At 37.0% G+C, this 15,896-nt stretch overlaps 1 protein-coding gene across 3 annotated transcripts; it reads left to right on the top strand.

Annotated features, from left to right (window-relative positions):
• Nucleotides 1-257: 257 nt before the first annotated feature.
• On the top strand, nt 258-15,635 carry LOC107813210 (casein kinase II subunit alpha-2-like). 3 transcript variants are annotated; one of them, XR_012707611.1, is made up of 11 exons: nt 260-707; nt 798-927; nt 1,800-1,994; nt 3,325-3,482; nt 5,177-5,267; nt 5,535-5,600; nt 6,816-7,057; nt 14,454-14,536; nt 14,615-14,678; nt 14,764-14,832; nt 15,058-15,635. XR_012707611.1 is itself a non-coding variant. In XM_075249556.1 (10 exons), the coding sequence occupies exons 1-10, from the start codon at nt 346-348 to the stop codon at nt 15,115-15,117; spliced, it is 1,278 nt and encodes a 425-aa protein (XP_075105657.1). In that variant the 5' UTR covers nt 261-345; the 3' UTR covers nt 15,118-15,635. The 3 variants fall into 3 exon arrangements, 2 of the variants coding, with proteins under 2 accessions (XP_075105658.1, XP_075105657.1); XM_075249556.1 differs by lacking the exon at nt 6,816-7,057 and having other exon boundaries at nt 261-707; XM_075249557.1 differs by lacking the exons at nt 1,800-1,994; nt 6,816-7,057 and having other exon boundaries at nt 258-707.
• The last annotated feature ends 261 nt before the right edge of the window (nt 15,636-15,896 follow it).

The following is a 15,896-nucleotide window of genomic DNA, read 5'->3' as shown; positions in this document are numbered from 1 at the left end:
AATAAATGTCGAAACATAACTCCAAATTTCAAATACTATTTTTCAACTTAACTCTAAATATTTTTTTTTTAAATTACAATTTTTAGGTCCAAACGCTAACTAGATTTATAAATAAATACTCCACAAAAGATCTTAGTTGGCGTAAGAGGTAATTTTCCTCAAATTCCTTCGAGACCAGAAAAAGAAATTCAGAAAATACCGACGTACGGTGTCGTTTGAGTCTACGCATGAGAGATGCAAAGTCAAAGGGGAAAAAGAAGATGAGGAAAAGAAAGGAGGGTTCCATTTCAAGCATTGTGTGCGTAATCCATTACCCAAATATATAACCTTCCCTTCCCTCGTTTGATGGCCGTACGGCCATTTCACTTCTTTGTTTCCTTCCGCCACCACCACAACCATCGCCTCCTCTCTCCTTTTCCGGCCACCTCTTCTCTCTTCCCCTCTCTCCTCCGTCAGTTTTCCTCGAAAACTCCGTCGCTCTCTCTCACCCGACAGAAACACAAATCACCTTCTTCGTTACCTCCGCCGTCACCGTCATCTCCTTATCTTCATCGACCGTCGGCGACTTTATCCGAAACCCTGGCGCAGAAAATAGGGAAATCTATTCGGCGTCCCGGTGCGCCGTCCAAGGCCCGGGTTTATACGGACATCAATGTGATCCGACCCAAAGAGTATTGGGATTATGAATCCCTTACTGTTCAATGGGGGTAATTTGTTCATTTCTTGCTTGATTTACTTTGTTTAATTAAGGTTGTTTGAACGAATTTAACTTTTTATTTGTTGATTTGGTTGTATAGAGAGCAGGATGATTACGAGGTGGTAAGGAAAGTCGGCAGAGGAAAGTACAGCGAGGTGTTTGAGGGAATTCACACTACTAATAATGACAAATGCATCATCAAAATCCTTAAGCCTGTCAAGAAGAAAAAGGTTGCTCTTTTTCCTTCTTTCCTTCTTTATATAATATCCTTATTCAGTGCTAGTTTTATAAGCTGACATTGGTGCTTTTCAGATTTTTTAAGTTTTTCATTGTGAGGTGTCAAATATATCTATTGTTGGACGAGTTTTATTTCAGCTTGAGGAATGAGAATGGCATATTGTTTCATTTGCTTGTGCTTTATTTGAGTATGAACTAGAGTAGGCTCATTTTCTGGATAAGTAATGAAAAAGAATAGGCTCATTTGAGATGTTGAAATTGGCTTGATATATGGAGAAAGGAAAACTTGCTTGAGTTTTGAAAGATGCGGTCTACCATTTAAGATTGGAGCTGAAAAGAAGGTGAAACGGGGTGACTAGAATAGAATATTAAGGTAAGGTGAGTATTATTTAAAGAAACTGGCAACAAGTAGGTGCAATACTAAAAAGCAAGACTCAAAACCTTAATGCTACACATAAGGAGTGGAGGAAACCATCAAGGTATTTGTCATCTTACACCACGGAATCAGATTCTTAGAATGTTCAAGTCCTTAAAAGGGTTAGTCATTGCGTAATTCTGTGTCGCTGAGCGACATAATATATTATTGATATTCTTTAAGCTCATTAGATATCTTCTGGTTTAACTTTCTTAATCTTTCACTGTTTAGCCAAATAATTCTTTCAATTGCATATATCTATAACTGCTTATGTTTTGTTAGTTTACTGTAGTAGCTCGTGATTACTTGTGTGCTGGAGTATCATTTATCTGCAAGTAATCTGTGCATTTGTCTTTTTGTGGGCATTCTGATTCATGCTCTCTTATTTGTCAACATATCTTTGCACGTTATTTTGTATAGGTACTTATATATTATTGACACTAACTGCAGATCAAACGTGAGATTAAGATACTGCAGAATCTTTGTGGTGGACCTAATATTGTGAAGTTACTCGATATCGTTAGAGATCAGCAATCGAAGACCCCAAGCCTTATATTTGAATATGTGAATAACACAGATTTTAAAGTGCTGTATCCTAATCTTTCCGACTTCGATATTAGATATTACATCTATGAGTTGTTAAAGGCAAGTTCTCTGTTGATGTGGATTTTAAGGCCTCTCAAATATATGATCTTCGTTTTATCTTCAATATTTCCCTGGTTACGGAAGCTTGCTATAGATTATAGTAATATTATATTATTGCTATACAGGATGCTCCCTTTGAATCTCTTTTTCGGATAAAATCTGAAGATGATTATGTGCAAATTGCTTTGAGATGATGATCTTATTTCTAGTGAGAAATTTCACTACTCTTTTGAACAAATTTCGCAGAATGATTATGTGCATAATAGTTGATCTATTTCCATTTTTACCCTATCTAAAAGTTTGAATTCTTTTCTTAGGTTCAACCATTTGAACTAATCTCTTTAACTGAACTCTCCATTTCTTCAGTTTGGCACTATTGTCCAAAATATATCTTCTCCATTCAATATAATGATGTATCTAGATGTGGGTGTGCGCAAGCTGGCTCGGGCACCGCCGTCATAAAAAAAGTGAAAAAAATAATGTAGCCAGATATGATTTATCAAAAAGAAAAAAATGTAACTAGATTTTGTATTATCAATCTCCATACAAGTCAAAGTAGACAAGTATTTTGGAGTATGATCTAAAGCTCCTTGTTTGCTATTATGATTGGAGAAGACTCATTCTTTTGATTTTTTGGCTGACTGGCGAGATTTGAGTTTAAAGATGGGTAACTGTATCATCTCAGGTTCATATTATTTCAACTTGATAATATGATGAGATTTCTCTGTTTGAGTACAATAAATTATTGACATGTTATAGACTTATAGTCTGTTTGGCCAAGCTTCTTTTTGGCCAAAAGCACTTTTGGCCAAAAATTGAGGTGTTTGGCCAAGCTTTTGGAAGGAAAAAAAGTGCTTTTGAGGAGAAGCAGAAGCAGTTTTGGAGAAGCAGAAAAAAGTAGCTTCTCTCCAAAAGTATTTTTTTGAGAAGCACTTTTGGAAAAAATACACTTAGAAGCAGTTTTTTAAAGCTTGACCAAACACTAATTGTTGCTCAGAAGTGCTTTTCAAACTAATTAGCCAAACACAAACTGCTTCTCACCAAAAGTACTTTTGAGAAAAGCACTTCCGAAAAAAAGCACTTCTCAAAATAAGCTGATTTTTGCACCTTGGCCAAACGGGCTATTAAAAGACAAATTATTGTACACAAGAATGAAATGAGTTATAATGGAACGAAATGAGTGTTGCTAGTCTGGGATCATGACAGTTGTTTGTGGTACAGCTGTTGTTTTACACAGTCAACTCTTTTTACATATATTTCTATATTATGCCTTGCAATTGATATTTTCTTGAGGTGCCAGAGAATTCAAGTATTACTGTATCCACTGCAGGCATTAGATTATTGCCATTCTCAAGGTATTATGCACCGTGATGTGAAGCCCCATAATGTAATGATTGATCATGAGCAGCGTAAACTTCGGTTAATAGATTGGGGACTTGCAGAATTTTATCATCCTGGAAAGGAATATAATGTCCGTGTGGCTTCTAGGTTCGATCTTCCACTGCTGTTTGTATCATTTGTCTTTTGAGATTTAAAATCATATCAATTTAACTTTTGAAGAAGGATTTCTCTTGTTTCCTTTATTTTTATTAATTGAGTGGTGGCAGGAATCTCAATTTGCTTCTAGTCGTTAGCATTTCTTTGTTGGGGCTAAGTGATAGAAGTTTCTGCATGTTAAAGCACCCAGGGGGGTACTTGGATCTAGAAAGGAGGACTATAGCTCCTTTAGCTATGTAAGGAGTCTATGAACTCCATCGAAGTGTCAAAATTATTTACATTGGACGTCCTACAATCAGTAAACATCTACATTTCGTATTGTGTACTGCGTCAAAGTTAAACATTCCTTCAAATCAACTGAGATTATGTTTGCATGCATTCCAAAGTGTGCATAAAAAGATATTGTGTTTTGAACAGTTTTTTCGGTGTTTCCTCATCCTCTGTTCTTACCAGCACCCTGGGAGTGCTATTCACTGCCTTTGGCATCACCAATTGAACACCTTTCTTTGGGAATCCATGTGCACCTAGCGTAGAATAGAGCACAATGGAAGCAAACAATCCCAATTGACGAGACCAACTAGTTGGATTAACGCTTAGTTGTGTTGATGTGCTCATATTAGGTCCAATGTTTACCCGGAGCCTTTAGATCTGTTTGCAAATTTGTATTTCAAATGAAATTTAGAGAACCTTTGATGTTGGAGAACACACCTTTTTTTTGTTGGATAAAGCGAGAAGCCGAGAACCTAATTTATCTTAATCCAAATTATTGAGCTTTGAATAAAACCGGTTTGAATGGAATGACATTGATATTGAGGATTCATATGGCTGCTCCTGACTAGCTTGGAATTGAGAAATAGTTTTCGTTGTTGTTTTATAGCTTTTACCATGTTTTTATTTTGATGATAACATGAAAAAGATTATGCTTAGAACTTCTAGGAGGCAATGCATGTGTTTATTTTGTCATTGTGCTCCTGAATCTAAGAGGATAATTTTTTGGTGGGAATGCATAGTTAGAAACCTACTTACCCAAAGAAAAAAATTGCATATTAGAAAATTGTATTTCCAGTTCTTACATAGGCTGGCCAAATTTTTGGCTCGAAAACGTATATGCTGGATTTATACTTGGTTTAGCAGTCTAATACTAAGAGTTCATTTTGATGGGAATGCAATTTGAGAGACAGAGAGGTTAGGATAATAAATGGATTTTGAAGTGCATTTCCTTGCAAGTGTTAGGGTCAGGAACCCAGCTGGGGTAAGGAATTGGGTTTGGTAGCGTAAGGAACAGAAGGGAGGTTTTTGAGCTCGGAAAAATCAAAGCAGAAGTATTTTGTCTGTCCGCTATTTATTAGTCATGTTCAATGGGATACATATTATGATAGTTAAGAGCATTCCCCCATCCATGAAGATATAGAACTTACATGAGGCTTTATAATTAAGTATCACCTCATTTATGTGATTATAAAATCCTAGGATCTTTGCCGTAATAGAGAAAAAATGATTCTGGTTTGTTGCATGCACCTTTTGTTACTTTATTGATGTGGGTTACATATGCTTTTTCTGCCCTTTTCCCCTCAAATACCAAAAACTAGTTTTAATTCTGTATCTAATCTCAATATTTTTGGAGGGCTTCTTTGGTTTCTCATTGTGGCTTCTGATGGACTTGCCTCCTCTCATTATGGTTGCAGATATTTCAAAGGTCCTGAACTACTTGTTGATTTGCAAGACTACGACTACTCGTTGGACTTGTGGAGTCTTGGTTGTATGTTTGCAGGAATGGTGAGCAACAATCTTTTTGCACCCTTTTTTGCCTCTCTTTTGGTATCATACAGATGCACATTCGAGACCTCATCTTGCATGTGTTATGCTCTCTACCTTTTTTTATTTGTCCTTGACTTGGTACTTACTTAATGCCATTCATGACTGATTCTCGCCTGGTAAATCATGCATGAATGGCAGATACTGAGGTCCAAAAGTCAGAACTTACTTGTCTGTTAAGGTCTCCTCTCACTTTGATGCTTACTTCTAAGGAATTGTACTATGTAGATATTCCGGAAGGAGCCTTTCTTCTATGGGCATGACAATTATGATCAGCTTGTGAAGATTGCGAAGGTATGTAGAATGCCCACCTTGAAGTTTATCGTTTAGCCTTTGATGTTTAATATATGGCATTTATGCTTTGGGAATGAAGTCACATCTTCCTTTTCTTTCTTTGATAAATTGGTAACTAACTCACATGTGAAGCTGAAAGAATCTTAATAGTGTTGATTCATCCAGATCAAATGTTTTCACAAACAATGTGAAATTGTACTATTGTGATTATGGACTTATGGTGCTTATGATAATGTCCCACACAGAGTAAATGGCTATATATAATACGCACGCCGCGCGGGGCGCGCGCATGCACACACACACACACACATATCTGTGTGTGTGTGTATATGTGTGTGTGTGAGTGCGCGTGCGCGTGTGCGTATTATATATTGCCATTTACTCTCTCTCTCTCTGTGTACATGTACGTGTGTGTGCTTTGAGCAAATTATGGTTTACATATAGAACTTGTTCCAACTGTATGAAGTTAATCACGAGCACAGATCTCTCCATCCGCAACCCATCATGTGAAGCTAAACAGGGCAACCTTAGAAATGAGACCAAGCAGTGAATAAGGAAATAAGCTTCAACAGGAGGGGGAGAGGGGGGATGTCGGTTCAAGAGAGAGACATCATGTAAATTGGTGGTATTGGTGGTGTTGTCTGTCCATGCACCTGTATTTATCAAGCCTCACCAATGCATCACTATAGGTCGTCCCGCAAGACGACATGCTTCATTAATAATAATTGGCCTTTGCATACTATCCAGTCACCCACAAGCCTTCTGATACTTTTTCTATCACTTGTTAAGATCATCAACTCCCCTGCCTTTTTTTTGGAGATTAGTAGCAAGTATTATATTACTGCAAATTGCCAAGCACTAAAATAGTGCTTGGATGTAAAAAAAAAAATTGTTCCATAAGATACATTACCTCTGTTAATTGATGACATCTATATTCTTTTTCTCCTTTTCATGTATATCTGACTGATTAGACCAGAGAGCTATTACATAAACATCTAACACTTCAGCATGCTTGTGGATGAAGTTTTTCCTTTAAAACGCCTCTTGTTGTATCCTTTGTTTCTTGTCCATCTACTGAGAAGTTTCTTGATGGTTGATTTCATCACCCATTTTAGTGCAAATAATATTCAAAACAAGGCTCCGTAAGTGGACATGAAGAGACAGGTGCCTGATGTCCTTTACCTCCTTTTTACAAAATATACTACAAATTTGTAGGCCCCTCCTGTGCAAGTTAGAGTTTGTCAACCTACCATCTTGGACTAACATCCAACTCAAAAGGTACTCCGTGAGGAGCAAAACCAAATTACATTCTGGGCCAAGAAAGAAAAGGACATCTTGAGGATACCAGACTTCTATAGCAGGAGTGAACAGAGTAGTCCCATTTCTCTGCAGATTCCAGATCAAAGAATCTGAGGTTTCTGGTTTAATAGAGATCTAATTAAGCTCGTTCGATACTGGTACGATTCTGTCAACCTCTGTCAAAATTGTCCCTTCTGAATTTCATGTTCCATTCATGCTCAGGCACCTTGGCACAACCACAATCTCCATGAAAGCCTACATCTGTTCTTGCATTTCTTTTTGCATGGTGCTCATTGAAAATGCACCATATTAAGAGCCCGTTTGGACATAAGAAATTTTTACAAATTTCAAAACAATGTTTGGTTATGAACTTTTTACAAATTTTCGAATCCAACTTGAAAATGCATTTTCGAATTTGAAAAGCTGATGGGAACCAGTTTTTCAATTGGAAAATTGGAAAGTTAGTATTTTGAAGTTTTACAAATTTACCCTATTTTTGAAATTTATAAAAGGACCTCAATCTGTAATTAAATTTTGGACTATATTTTGACATCCACCATTAGATCTACAATTTATACTTTTACTTGAAGGAGCCGCTACAACTTCTATTAGAGATTGTTCGTACAATTGAACAATCAGCATGTTTGATTGTTTGTTTCAAGTAGGATAATCAAGTCCGTGGTGGTTTTGATATTTTTTACAAATTGTGGGGTATAAATCATGTTTCATGGTTTTGAAAAAAATGCATCTAAATATGTTGCAAAAATTATAACCACACTTAACTTCATCTTCAAATCAAATTTATTGAAATTTCAAATTTGGAAAAAAATCTTGGAATTTATATCCAAACGCCTACTAAGTAAATTATGATCTGCCTATCGTTGCCCTAATAAATGGATTTCATCGATGACCTTTTGGACAAAGAGGGTCTCTAGCTGTTAAGACTCTTTCTTCTTTCATTTAATAATCCAAAGAAGCTTTTGAGAATATTGAGTTGTACTTGAAAAAAATGAAAGTTTTTCATTTATTGTTCCCTCTCCCCAAAAGTGAACTTTTTTGACAGAAGACTGAGGGGTTGCAATCTTATGTGCATAAGAGGACACACTATATTTGTCTCTTGTCTTTTCCTTTGTTTCTTGAATTCTCTTTTAGTTTTTTTTGGTGAGGGGAAAGGGAGTAATCTGGAGCCATTCTTCAAGGACTTGATCAACAACAACGACCCAGTGTAATCCCGCTAGTGGGGTCTGGGGAGGGTAGTGTGTACGCAGACCTTACCCCTACCCCGAGGGGTAGAGAAGTTGTTTCTTCAGGGACTTGATCATTTAGAAAATTCTTACATCCTATACAACAACATACCCTGTAGAATCCCATTAGAGATGCGGTTTTCGATAGATCCTCAATTCAAGAAAAGATGAAAAAAGAAGAAAGAACAAGGAAAAAGATGGAAAAGAAAAAGGAGAGAAAGGAGAAACGTAAAAAGAAAAAGTAGCATCAAATAGTAACAATAGAGAAATAAAATAAACGAAGTGAACGAAACAACATGAAGTAACGGAGATCGAAGAATAGGAAAATACACGAGTGCTACTAGTACTACTGGTAATGAAAGGGGAACTATCGATTACCTACTAATCTTCTACCCTAATTCTCAACCTCTACACTCTCCTATCATGGGTCTAGTGTTTTGGATAGCGTGCGGCGACAAATAGCGATGAGGGCCCGCTTCACTGAGGCAAGAGGCACGCAACGAAATGCTCGCCTTTTTTATGTGAAGTGACAATTTATACAAAAACATAAAATATTATATACATATAACTAAAAACTCAATAATAATAATTTATTAATAAATATATCATTCAAAAATTGAAGACTCAATGGATAGTCATAGACTCGTAGTAGATTCATAAATTAAAGACTAATAGTCTAAACTCTAAAACAAGCAACATCTATTCTTCAAGATTTTCAAATTCTACAACTTCATAAATGTTAGCATTATATTGGCTATCATCTTCTTCATCAATTAGGGACCGGCTTGAACTTGCTACCCCCTTTCCCTTGTAACTTGAAGAACTCGCTCTAAGTCCATAGATATTCTCCTCAACTCCAACGGCCATAGAAATAGTACCCCAATCAAGATCATCTCCTTCATACACTTGTTCATCTTCATGATTTTGGGGGGCTCCAGTTAACCATTCATTTGCCTCGTCAATGTTGTCCAACATAATTGGATCAATGGTATCGCGAGCTTCATAACGTTGCCTCAATGTTCTATTGTATTTAATATACACTAGATCATTGAGATGCGATAGCTCAAGCCTATTCCTTTTCTTGGAGTGAATCTGCGCATAAGTTAGATTAATTAATAGATACTAATAATAATACAATATAGAATATATTAATATAATAAATCTACTTCTTACATGCTCAAATATGCTCCAATTTCTCTCGCATCCAGATGCACTACACGTTAGGCTTAATACTTTGATGGCAAACTTTTGCAAGTTTGGAGTTTGATGTCCAAATTGCTTCCACCATTCTACTATAGAAAAATATTTTAAAAGTTAATAAGTATAAATCAAATAAATTAAATTAAGGTTATAAGGATTTCTATATTAAAGTTAGTTACCTGGCGACCTTATGTCTCTGGCTCTAATGGCAGTCGGTAAACCAAATAGGCCCTCTGCTTGCGAGTACTTACCAAACTCCTCCCCTATTTGATCTATCGTCACTGAATTAGGGATCAACTTCTCAAGACATGCATGGTATCCAATCAACACCTCTGAATCCAAAGTTCCATCTCTAGTGTTCTTGTAAAATAATCCCGGGTTCAGGAGATGGCCTGCTGCATGCAAAGGTCGATGGAGTTGATTGTTCCACTTGGTATCAATTATCTCAAAAACTTTCTCATATTTCCTAACATCTCCCTCAAATGACGCTGCAATACTCTCTTTGGCTCTATCCATAGCTTCATAAAGATAGCCCATTGGTGGTTTTTTCTCCCATCCACCATACGAAGCACCCTAATCAAAGGACCACCAACTTTAAGAGCCCGAACGACATCATTCCAGAATGATGGAGAAATAAAAACTTTGGCAGTTTCGTTACCCGCAGCTTCCTTTGCATATTTATTATCTTTCCATTCAGTCGAAAGAACTAGCTTTCTCAAATTTTTCTTTTGCAAGTAAAAACTATGCAAAGTTAAGAAAGCTGTTGCAAATCTAGTCTTGGCCGGTTTCACCGAATTTCTTTCATTTGTGAATTTCCTCATCAAATTCAACAACAACGGCCTCTGACTGATGTAAGCATATACCTTGATGGCCTAAGTGAAAACTGTAAAAGTAACAATAACAATTTTATAGTTAATACAATAGGACATAAGCATAAATAAAGTTAAAGGATTTAAAGATAACTATATTAAAGTTACCTGAAGCATATGGGTTTTCCTTGAATATGTCACCCAACATCAAGTTGATACAATGGGCAGCACATGGAGTCCAATAAATGTTTGTATAGACAGCTTCCATCATCTTCCCCGCACTAACATTCTCACTAGCATTATCTGTAACAATTTGTACAACATTTTTCTTTCCAATTTTATCAATAATATTTCTAAACAAGTTGTACATTTTGCTTCCATCCGTAGAAGAGTTGCTAGCATCGTGAGATTAAAAAAAAACACTCCTTCTTGGAGAGTTTACCAACACATTTATGATCATTTTTCCATTCCGTGCTGTCCATTTATCCATCATAATGGAACATCCAAACTTGTTCTATTCCACTTTATGCTCCTCAATAATTTGGTCTATCTTCTTCACCTCCTTTTAAAGATGAGTTACTCTAACTTCATGATAGCTATTTGGCTTCATTCCTGGGTCATATTGTCCTACAACCTCAATGAATTTATCAAAAGTTTTGTAGTTGACACAGTTGAAAGGAAGCCCTGCATCGTACATCCATGATGCAAAGGCACTGACGACGCGATCCCTCAAAATCTTCTTGGCTTCTAAACCCGAACCTTCTTCACCTTTTCCCCTTTCTTGTTGTTTTGCCGAGAAATAAAGATTGAGAGGACCTTTTGCCACCGTACGTGCCGTGGATGACCCACTAGAAGTATTTGGATTTATCTTATGAGTTTTGGTTGGGGGGTGGAGGTCCCATTTCATCATCTTCATCAATTAGATTCACCGATGCTTCATAATTCATTTGAGTTCTTGCCATATTTTTCTTTTCAACAAACGCTTTTACTTCCTCCCTAACCTCAGACGGACAAAGGGGACATTGTATTACATTTTTAAATCCACCTATCAAATGTTGCTTGTGACGAGTTATCCCACCATTATATGTTTTTTGACAAAACACACATTTAATTGCGAATCTTGACGAGCCTTGTATAGCATAATTCCAAGCTATATCATTTCATTTAGAATTATCGGATGACGCCATTTCAACGCTGTTTTATAGAAAAAAATTATCAAGTCAATATGCAATTAATCTACTATATAAAGAAGACAAAAAAATAGAGCAAAAACAATGATTCTGCCTTTGGAGTTTGGAAACACTGCCTCTGGAAAAAAAGCAAAGAAAAAAAGACAAAAAAACAGAGCAAAACCAAAAATTGATTCTGCCTTTGGAAACAACAAAGAAAGAAGAACAAAAATGAAAATTTTGCCTCTAGAAAAACAGCAAATAAAGAAGAAAGACAAAATAGAGCAAAAAAAAAAAAATAAGAGAAGAAGAAAAGCCTTGGTTTTTGCTCGACAAAAAAAGCACAAATGCAGAACCTATTTGGCTCTGTTTCTATCGACAAAAAACAGAAGAAAAAAAATAGAGAAGAGAGAAGCATACCTCTGTTTTTTCGCTGTTGAAGCTTGAAGAAGATGAACCCAGATGATGAAGAAGAAGACTGAAGAAGACCGTTGATTTGTTCGCATGTGAAAAGCCCTAATCGCTGAAGTTTTTTTGTTCGCAGGTGAAAAAGATCTAAGCCCTAATTCCCGACTTAAGTCTTCTGCCTTTCTCTTTTTTTTTTTTAAAATAGCGACGCTACAGTCGCTACTCGCGACACTGCCGCCTCACGCAACACACCCTAAAGCGAGCGCTATTTGGAATCGCAACGCAACAGATGCTCTGAAGCGACACCCTCGCCTTGCCTCATGCTATTAGCGATGAGGCGAGCGCTATTTATAACACTGCATGGGTCATATTCTGAATAAGTTGAAGTAGCGGCATGTCCTGCCCACAGGTGTTTAACGGGCGGGCTGGGACGGGCTGAACAAAAAAAAACCCAACCCGTTCGTTAACGGACCGGGTTGGTTAGCGGGCTGAGGATAGCGGGAATTTGCGGGGTTTTGTGGGCTCGTCCGGGTTCGGGCTTAACGGGCTCGGGCGGGCTGTGCTAATTATTATTTTTTTTAATTAAATTTTGTTAGCAACGGTACACAAATTAAAAAAAAAAATTAAAATTTTTATTAGCCCGTTAACGTGCTGAATCGGGCTGCAGCCCGTTAACAACCCGTTAACGGGTTAGCGGGTTCCGGTGCACCGGTATCTAAAATGTGTTCGTCTAAAACCCGCTCCCTGTCCAACCCGTCCCAGCCCGCCCTATATGCTACGGTGCCGGGCCGAACCAGGCTGAAAACGGGTCAGCCCGGCCCGATTAACAGGTTTAATCCTGCCTAATCACCTCTTTCTGGACCCTGGTACTTCTTTGGCCTGCCTCTATTTTAGACCTGCCATGGCCAACCTCTCATATCCTATAATGGAGCATTTGTGCTTCTCCTCTTCATGTGCCCGAATCATCTCCGCCAGAGGCGGATCCAGGATTTTGGCAGGATGGGTGCACTATTAAGAAGAGATGGATCCAAGGTATAAATTTTACGGGTTCAACCTTTATTTCTTACTATTGCGCACCCATTACACTTGAATTATAAGTTCAAAGTTAAAATTTTTAAATAGTAATTTTCTTACATCTATATCTATTTTTTATGTTAAAAATATTGGGATCAGTTGAACACATTAACTATATGCTACATCACACATTGCTACTAGTTTATCATACACATTTTGTTTAATCATATAAAGATTCTATAGTAACAAAAGAAAAATAGGAATTTCAATGTTTGAAAGTATAAACCAAACAAAAAAAGAAATAAAAAGTACTTAATTAATACGCAAAAAGTGACACCACACGCCTATCTCCCACGGGCGTCTAGTTCTAAAAAAAGAAAAATAATAATAAGATTGACATAGATTTGAACTCACAACCTCTTTAGAGAGGTAGACCAAATAACCATCACATCATATAATATTTGAGCATGGGTATAATTAAATATTTTTGAGAAAATATAACATTACTATACATGATTTAGGGAGGGGAGCATGAGTTCATGTGCCCCATAGAACCCCCCTAGATACGCCCCTGATCTCAGCCTTGACTCTCACATCTTGTCCTCTATAGGAGCCACTCTCTCTTTGTCCCGAATAACCTTATTTCTAATCTTATCTATCCGGGTACGCCTACACATCCATCTCGGCATTCTTATCCCTGCTACTTTCATCTTTTGAATATGAGTTTTTGACTGGCCAACATTCAGTTTCATACAGCATATTAGGTCTAATTCTTATCACACAGAACACCGAATGCGAGCCTCCACTCCATCCAAAATTCTTGCATCCTATTTTTGGCCAAAATGCCTTAAACCTGGAAAAAGAAGCCAATGAAAGATTGCTTCGATTAGTTTACTTCTCAGTCATTCTCAGTCAACCCTGTTGCTCTTCCCTTGCTGAGTCCCACTTTCTCCTATGTTTATACTGTTGACTATTTTATCTTGAAGTATGCATACCCCCTCATCTGAAAGCTTAACATGTTTTTTTTTTTTGTTTGGGGGGAGGTGGGGGGGGGGGGGGGGTTGCAGTGCGATTTTTTTAATTTCAATTTCATGTCTATGGAATGTCATATCAAATCACGTGCAGGCCAGAAATCTTTTATTTGCATTGGGGGATGGGTGTGACAGGGTTATAGGTGTTCCGTGCAGATACTTCAAAATGCTCTACATAATTAGCAAAAGGCTGCACGTACTAATATTGGATAATTACAAATACCTATTTCGGATGCGTGCCATTAAATGAGTCTAGACATAAGCTTGGCTATGGCTAAACAAATGGAAATAGTTTGTTGATGGGTGTCTCTGAAATGCAGGACTCGTGCCTGCTCTCCAAACAATTAAGTAAATGGAAAGTAGGTTCGTGATGCATATGATTTCTTTTGAGCTAGACCGATCTATGTTCATTGCAGTCCCATTTCTGTTTTTGTTGAACTGTGGTCTTGCACCTGTGCTAAAATTAATCACCCTTGGCTCACCTAACTCAACTGTCAGTTCAGCCCTGCCTTGCCGGGTCTTAAAAGAATTCTAAATTGTTTGGAAGATGATATGACCAATTTTTTTGCAAGATTACCAGGGTAAACATGAATGAGTTGTATATTTGCATTTAGAAAAGAGTACAATACTTTGATGCGGAGACCCCTTAAAAGTTCCTTTTTTATGTTTTGATCATCAGATTCTGGGGACTGATGAATTAAATTCTTATCTAAACAAGTATAGATTGGAATTAGATCCTCATCTTGCAGCCCTTGTTGGACGGTTAGTATTGTCAACTCAAAAACTATATTTTCAAATGGATCATTCTCTGCTAGATAATTAGACTTTTTCATTGTTCAGACATAGTAGGAAACCATGGTCGAGGTTTATTAATTCTGAAAGCCAACATCTCGCAGGCCCCGAGGTATGAAAGCTAGTTTCGATAGATTTTATAAATACAATGAGGTGAAATTCTGTTTACCTAAAAATGTGCAATGCTTATTTTTCAGGCGGTTGATTTTGTTGACAAACTGCTCCGCTACGATCATCAGGAAAGACCAACTGCAAAAGAAGCAATGGTAAAATCCTCCCTGCCTTTCGTTTTTTTTCTCCAGCTTATTAAATAAATAAAGAAAGTTCTCTCTTTTTCCAAAATAAATAAATAAATAAAGTTCTCTTTTCCTTAATGAAGGTTAAAATTCCCAATTTTTTCCTTTAATCGTCTTTGATTTCTACTGGGCAATATGTTGTCAGTTCAAGGTTCTTAGAAATGTTGCCCACTGTAACTGTGATCGACATTGCAGGCTCATCCGTATTTTCATCCTATACGAAATGCTGAAAGCAGTAGAATCCGCACTCACTAAAAGATTTAGCATCCAATGGACCAAGTTCTCTGGTGACAGCCAATTATTGTGAACCGCTTCAATTAGTTGAGTTGCTGGTTATACTAGGTAGTTCTCTGTATGCCAGCTTCTTGTTAACTGTATTATCTCTTTTAGCTGTGTGAGACCTGAAAGAAAAAGCAAAATTCAATTTGTTTTCTCCGTTCCTGGATTACTTTCCTCTTAATTTATTTTCTTTTCTCTTATTTTTTGTGCTTCTGAAGTATAACTATATGAATTCGGTCGGAGTGTAATGTGTTGTTGAAACATTAAGAAATACTGAGCAGATGGATGGCTTTCCCTAGTATTTCCAAAACGTCAGATGACTCAAGGACTATATAAGTATTACTATGGTCCTACCTAGGTTTGAGAATATGTTTTCCTTTTGCTACCACAAAGAAAGGATATGGTAATGTACTGTACAAACATTTACAAACCCATGAACGCACATGTATTCATATCTAAGAACATGGTTTTCTTTGAAGATGCTTTTCTGCCAAGTCTATCGTTTTGTTCCATATGTTTTCGCATTTTAGCTGTAATGCTTAAAGGGCAATAATTGAAGGTTGCCATCTATTAATATTTGTGGCTTTCAACGTTGATTATAGCTAGACGTAATCATCGAATAATTTTATGACTACACTCTTTTTGCTTATGACTAAATGTTCGAAACCCAACGCTTTAGTAAGAGTGTAACTGTAGGTTTCAGGTGGCAAGAGTATTCCTTGTCGAGTGGTAGCAGGCACTTGAATAAAAAATAG

The sequence above is a fragment of the Nicotiana tabacum genome, chromosome 3, assembly GCF_000715075.1.
Source record: "Nicotiana tabacum cultivar K326 chromosome 3, ASM71507v2, whole genome shotgun sequence".
In the NCBI taxonomy this organism is placed as follows: Eukaryota; Viridiplantae; Streptophyta; class Magnoliopsida; order Solanales; family Solanaceae; genus Nicotiana; species Nicotiana tabacum.
The sequence above is the reverse complement of the archived record's forward strand: the minus strand, read 5'-3'. Positions and strand labels throughout refer to the sequence as shown.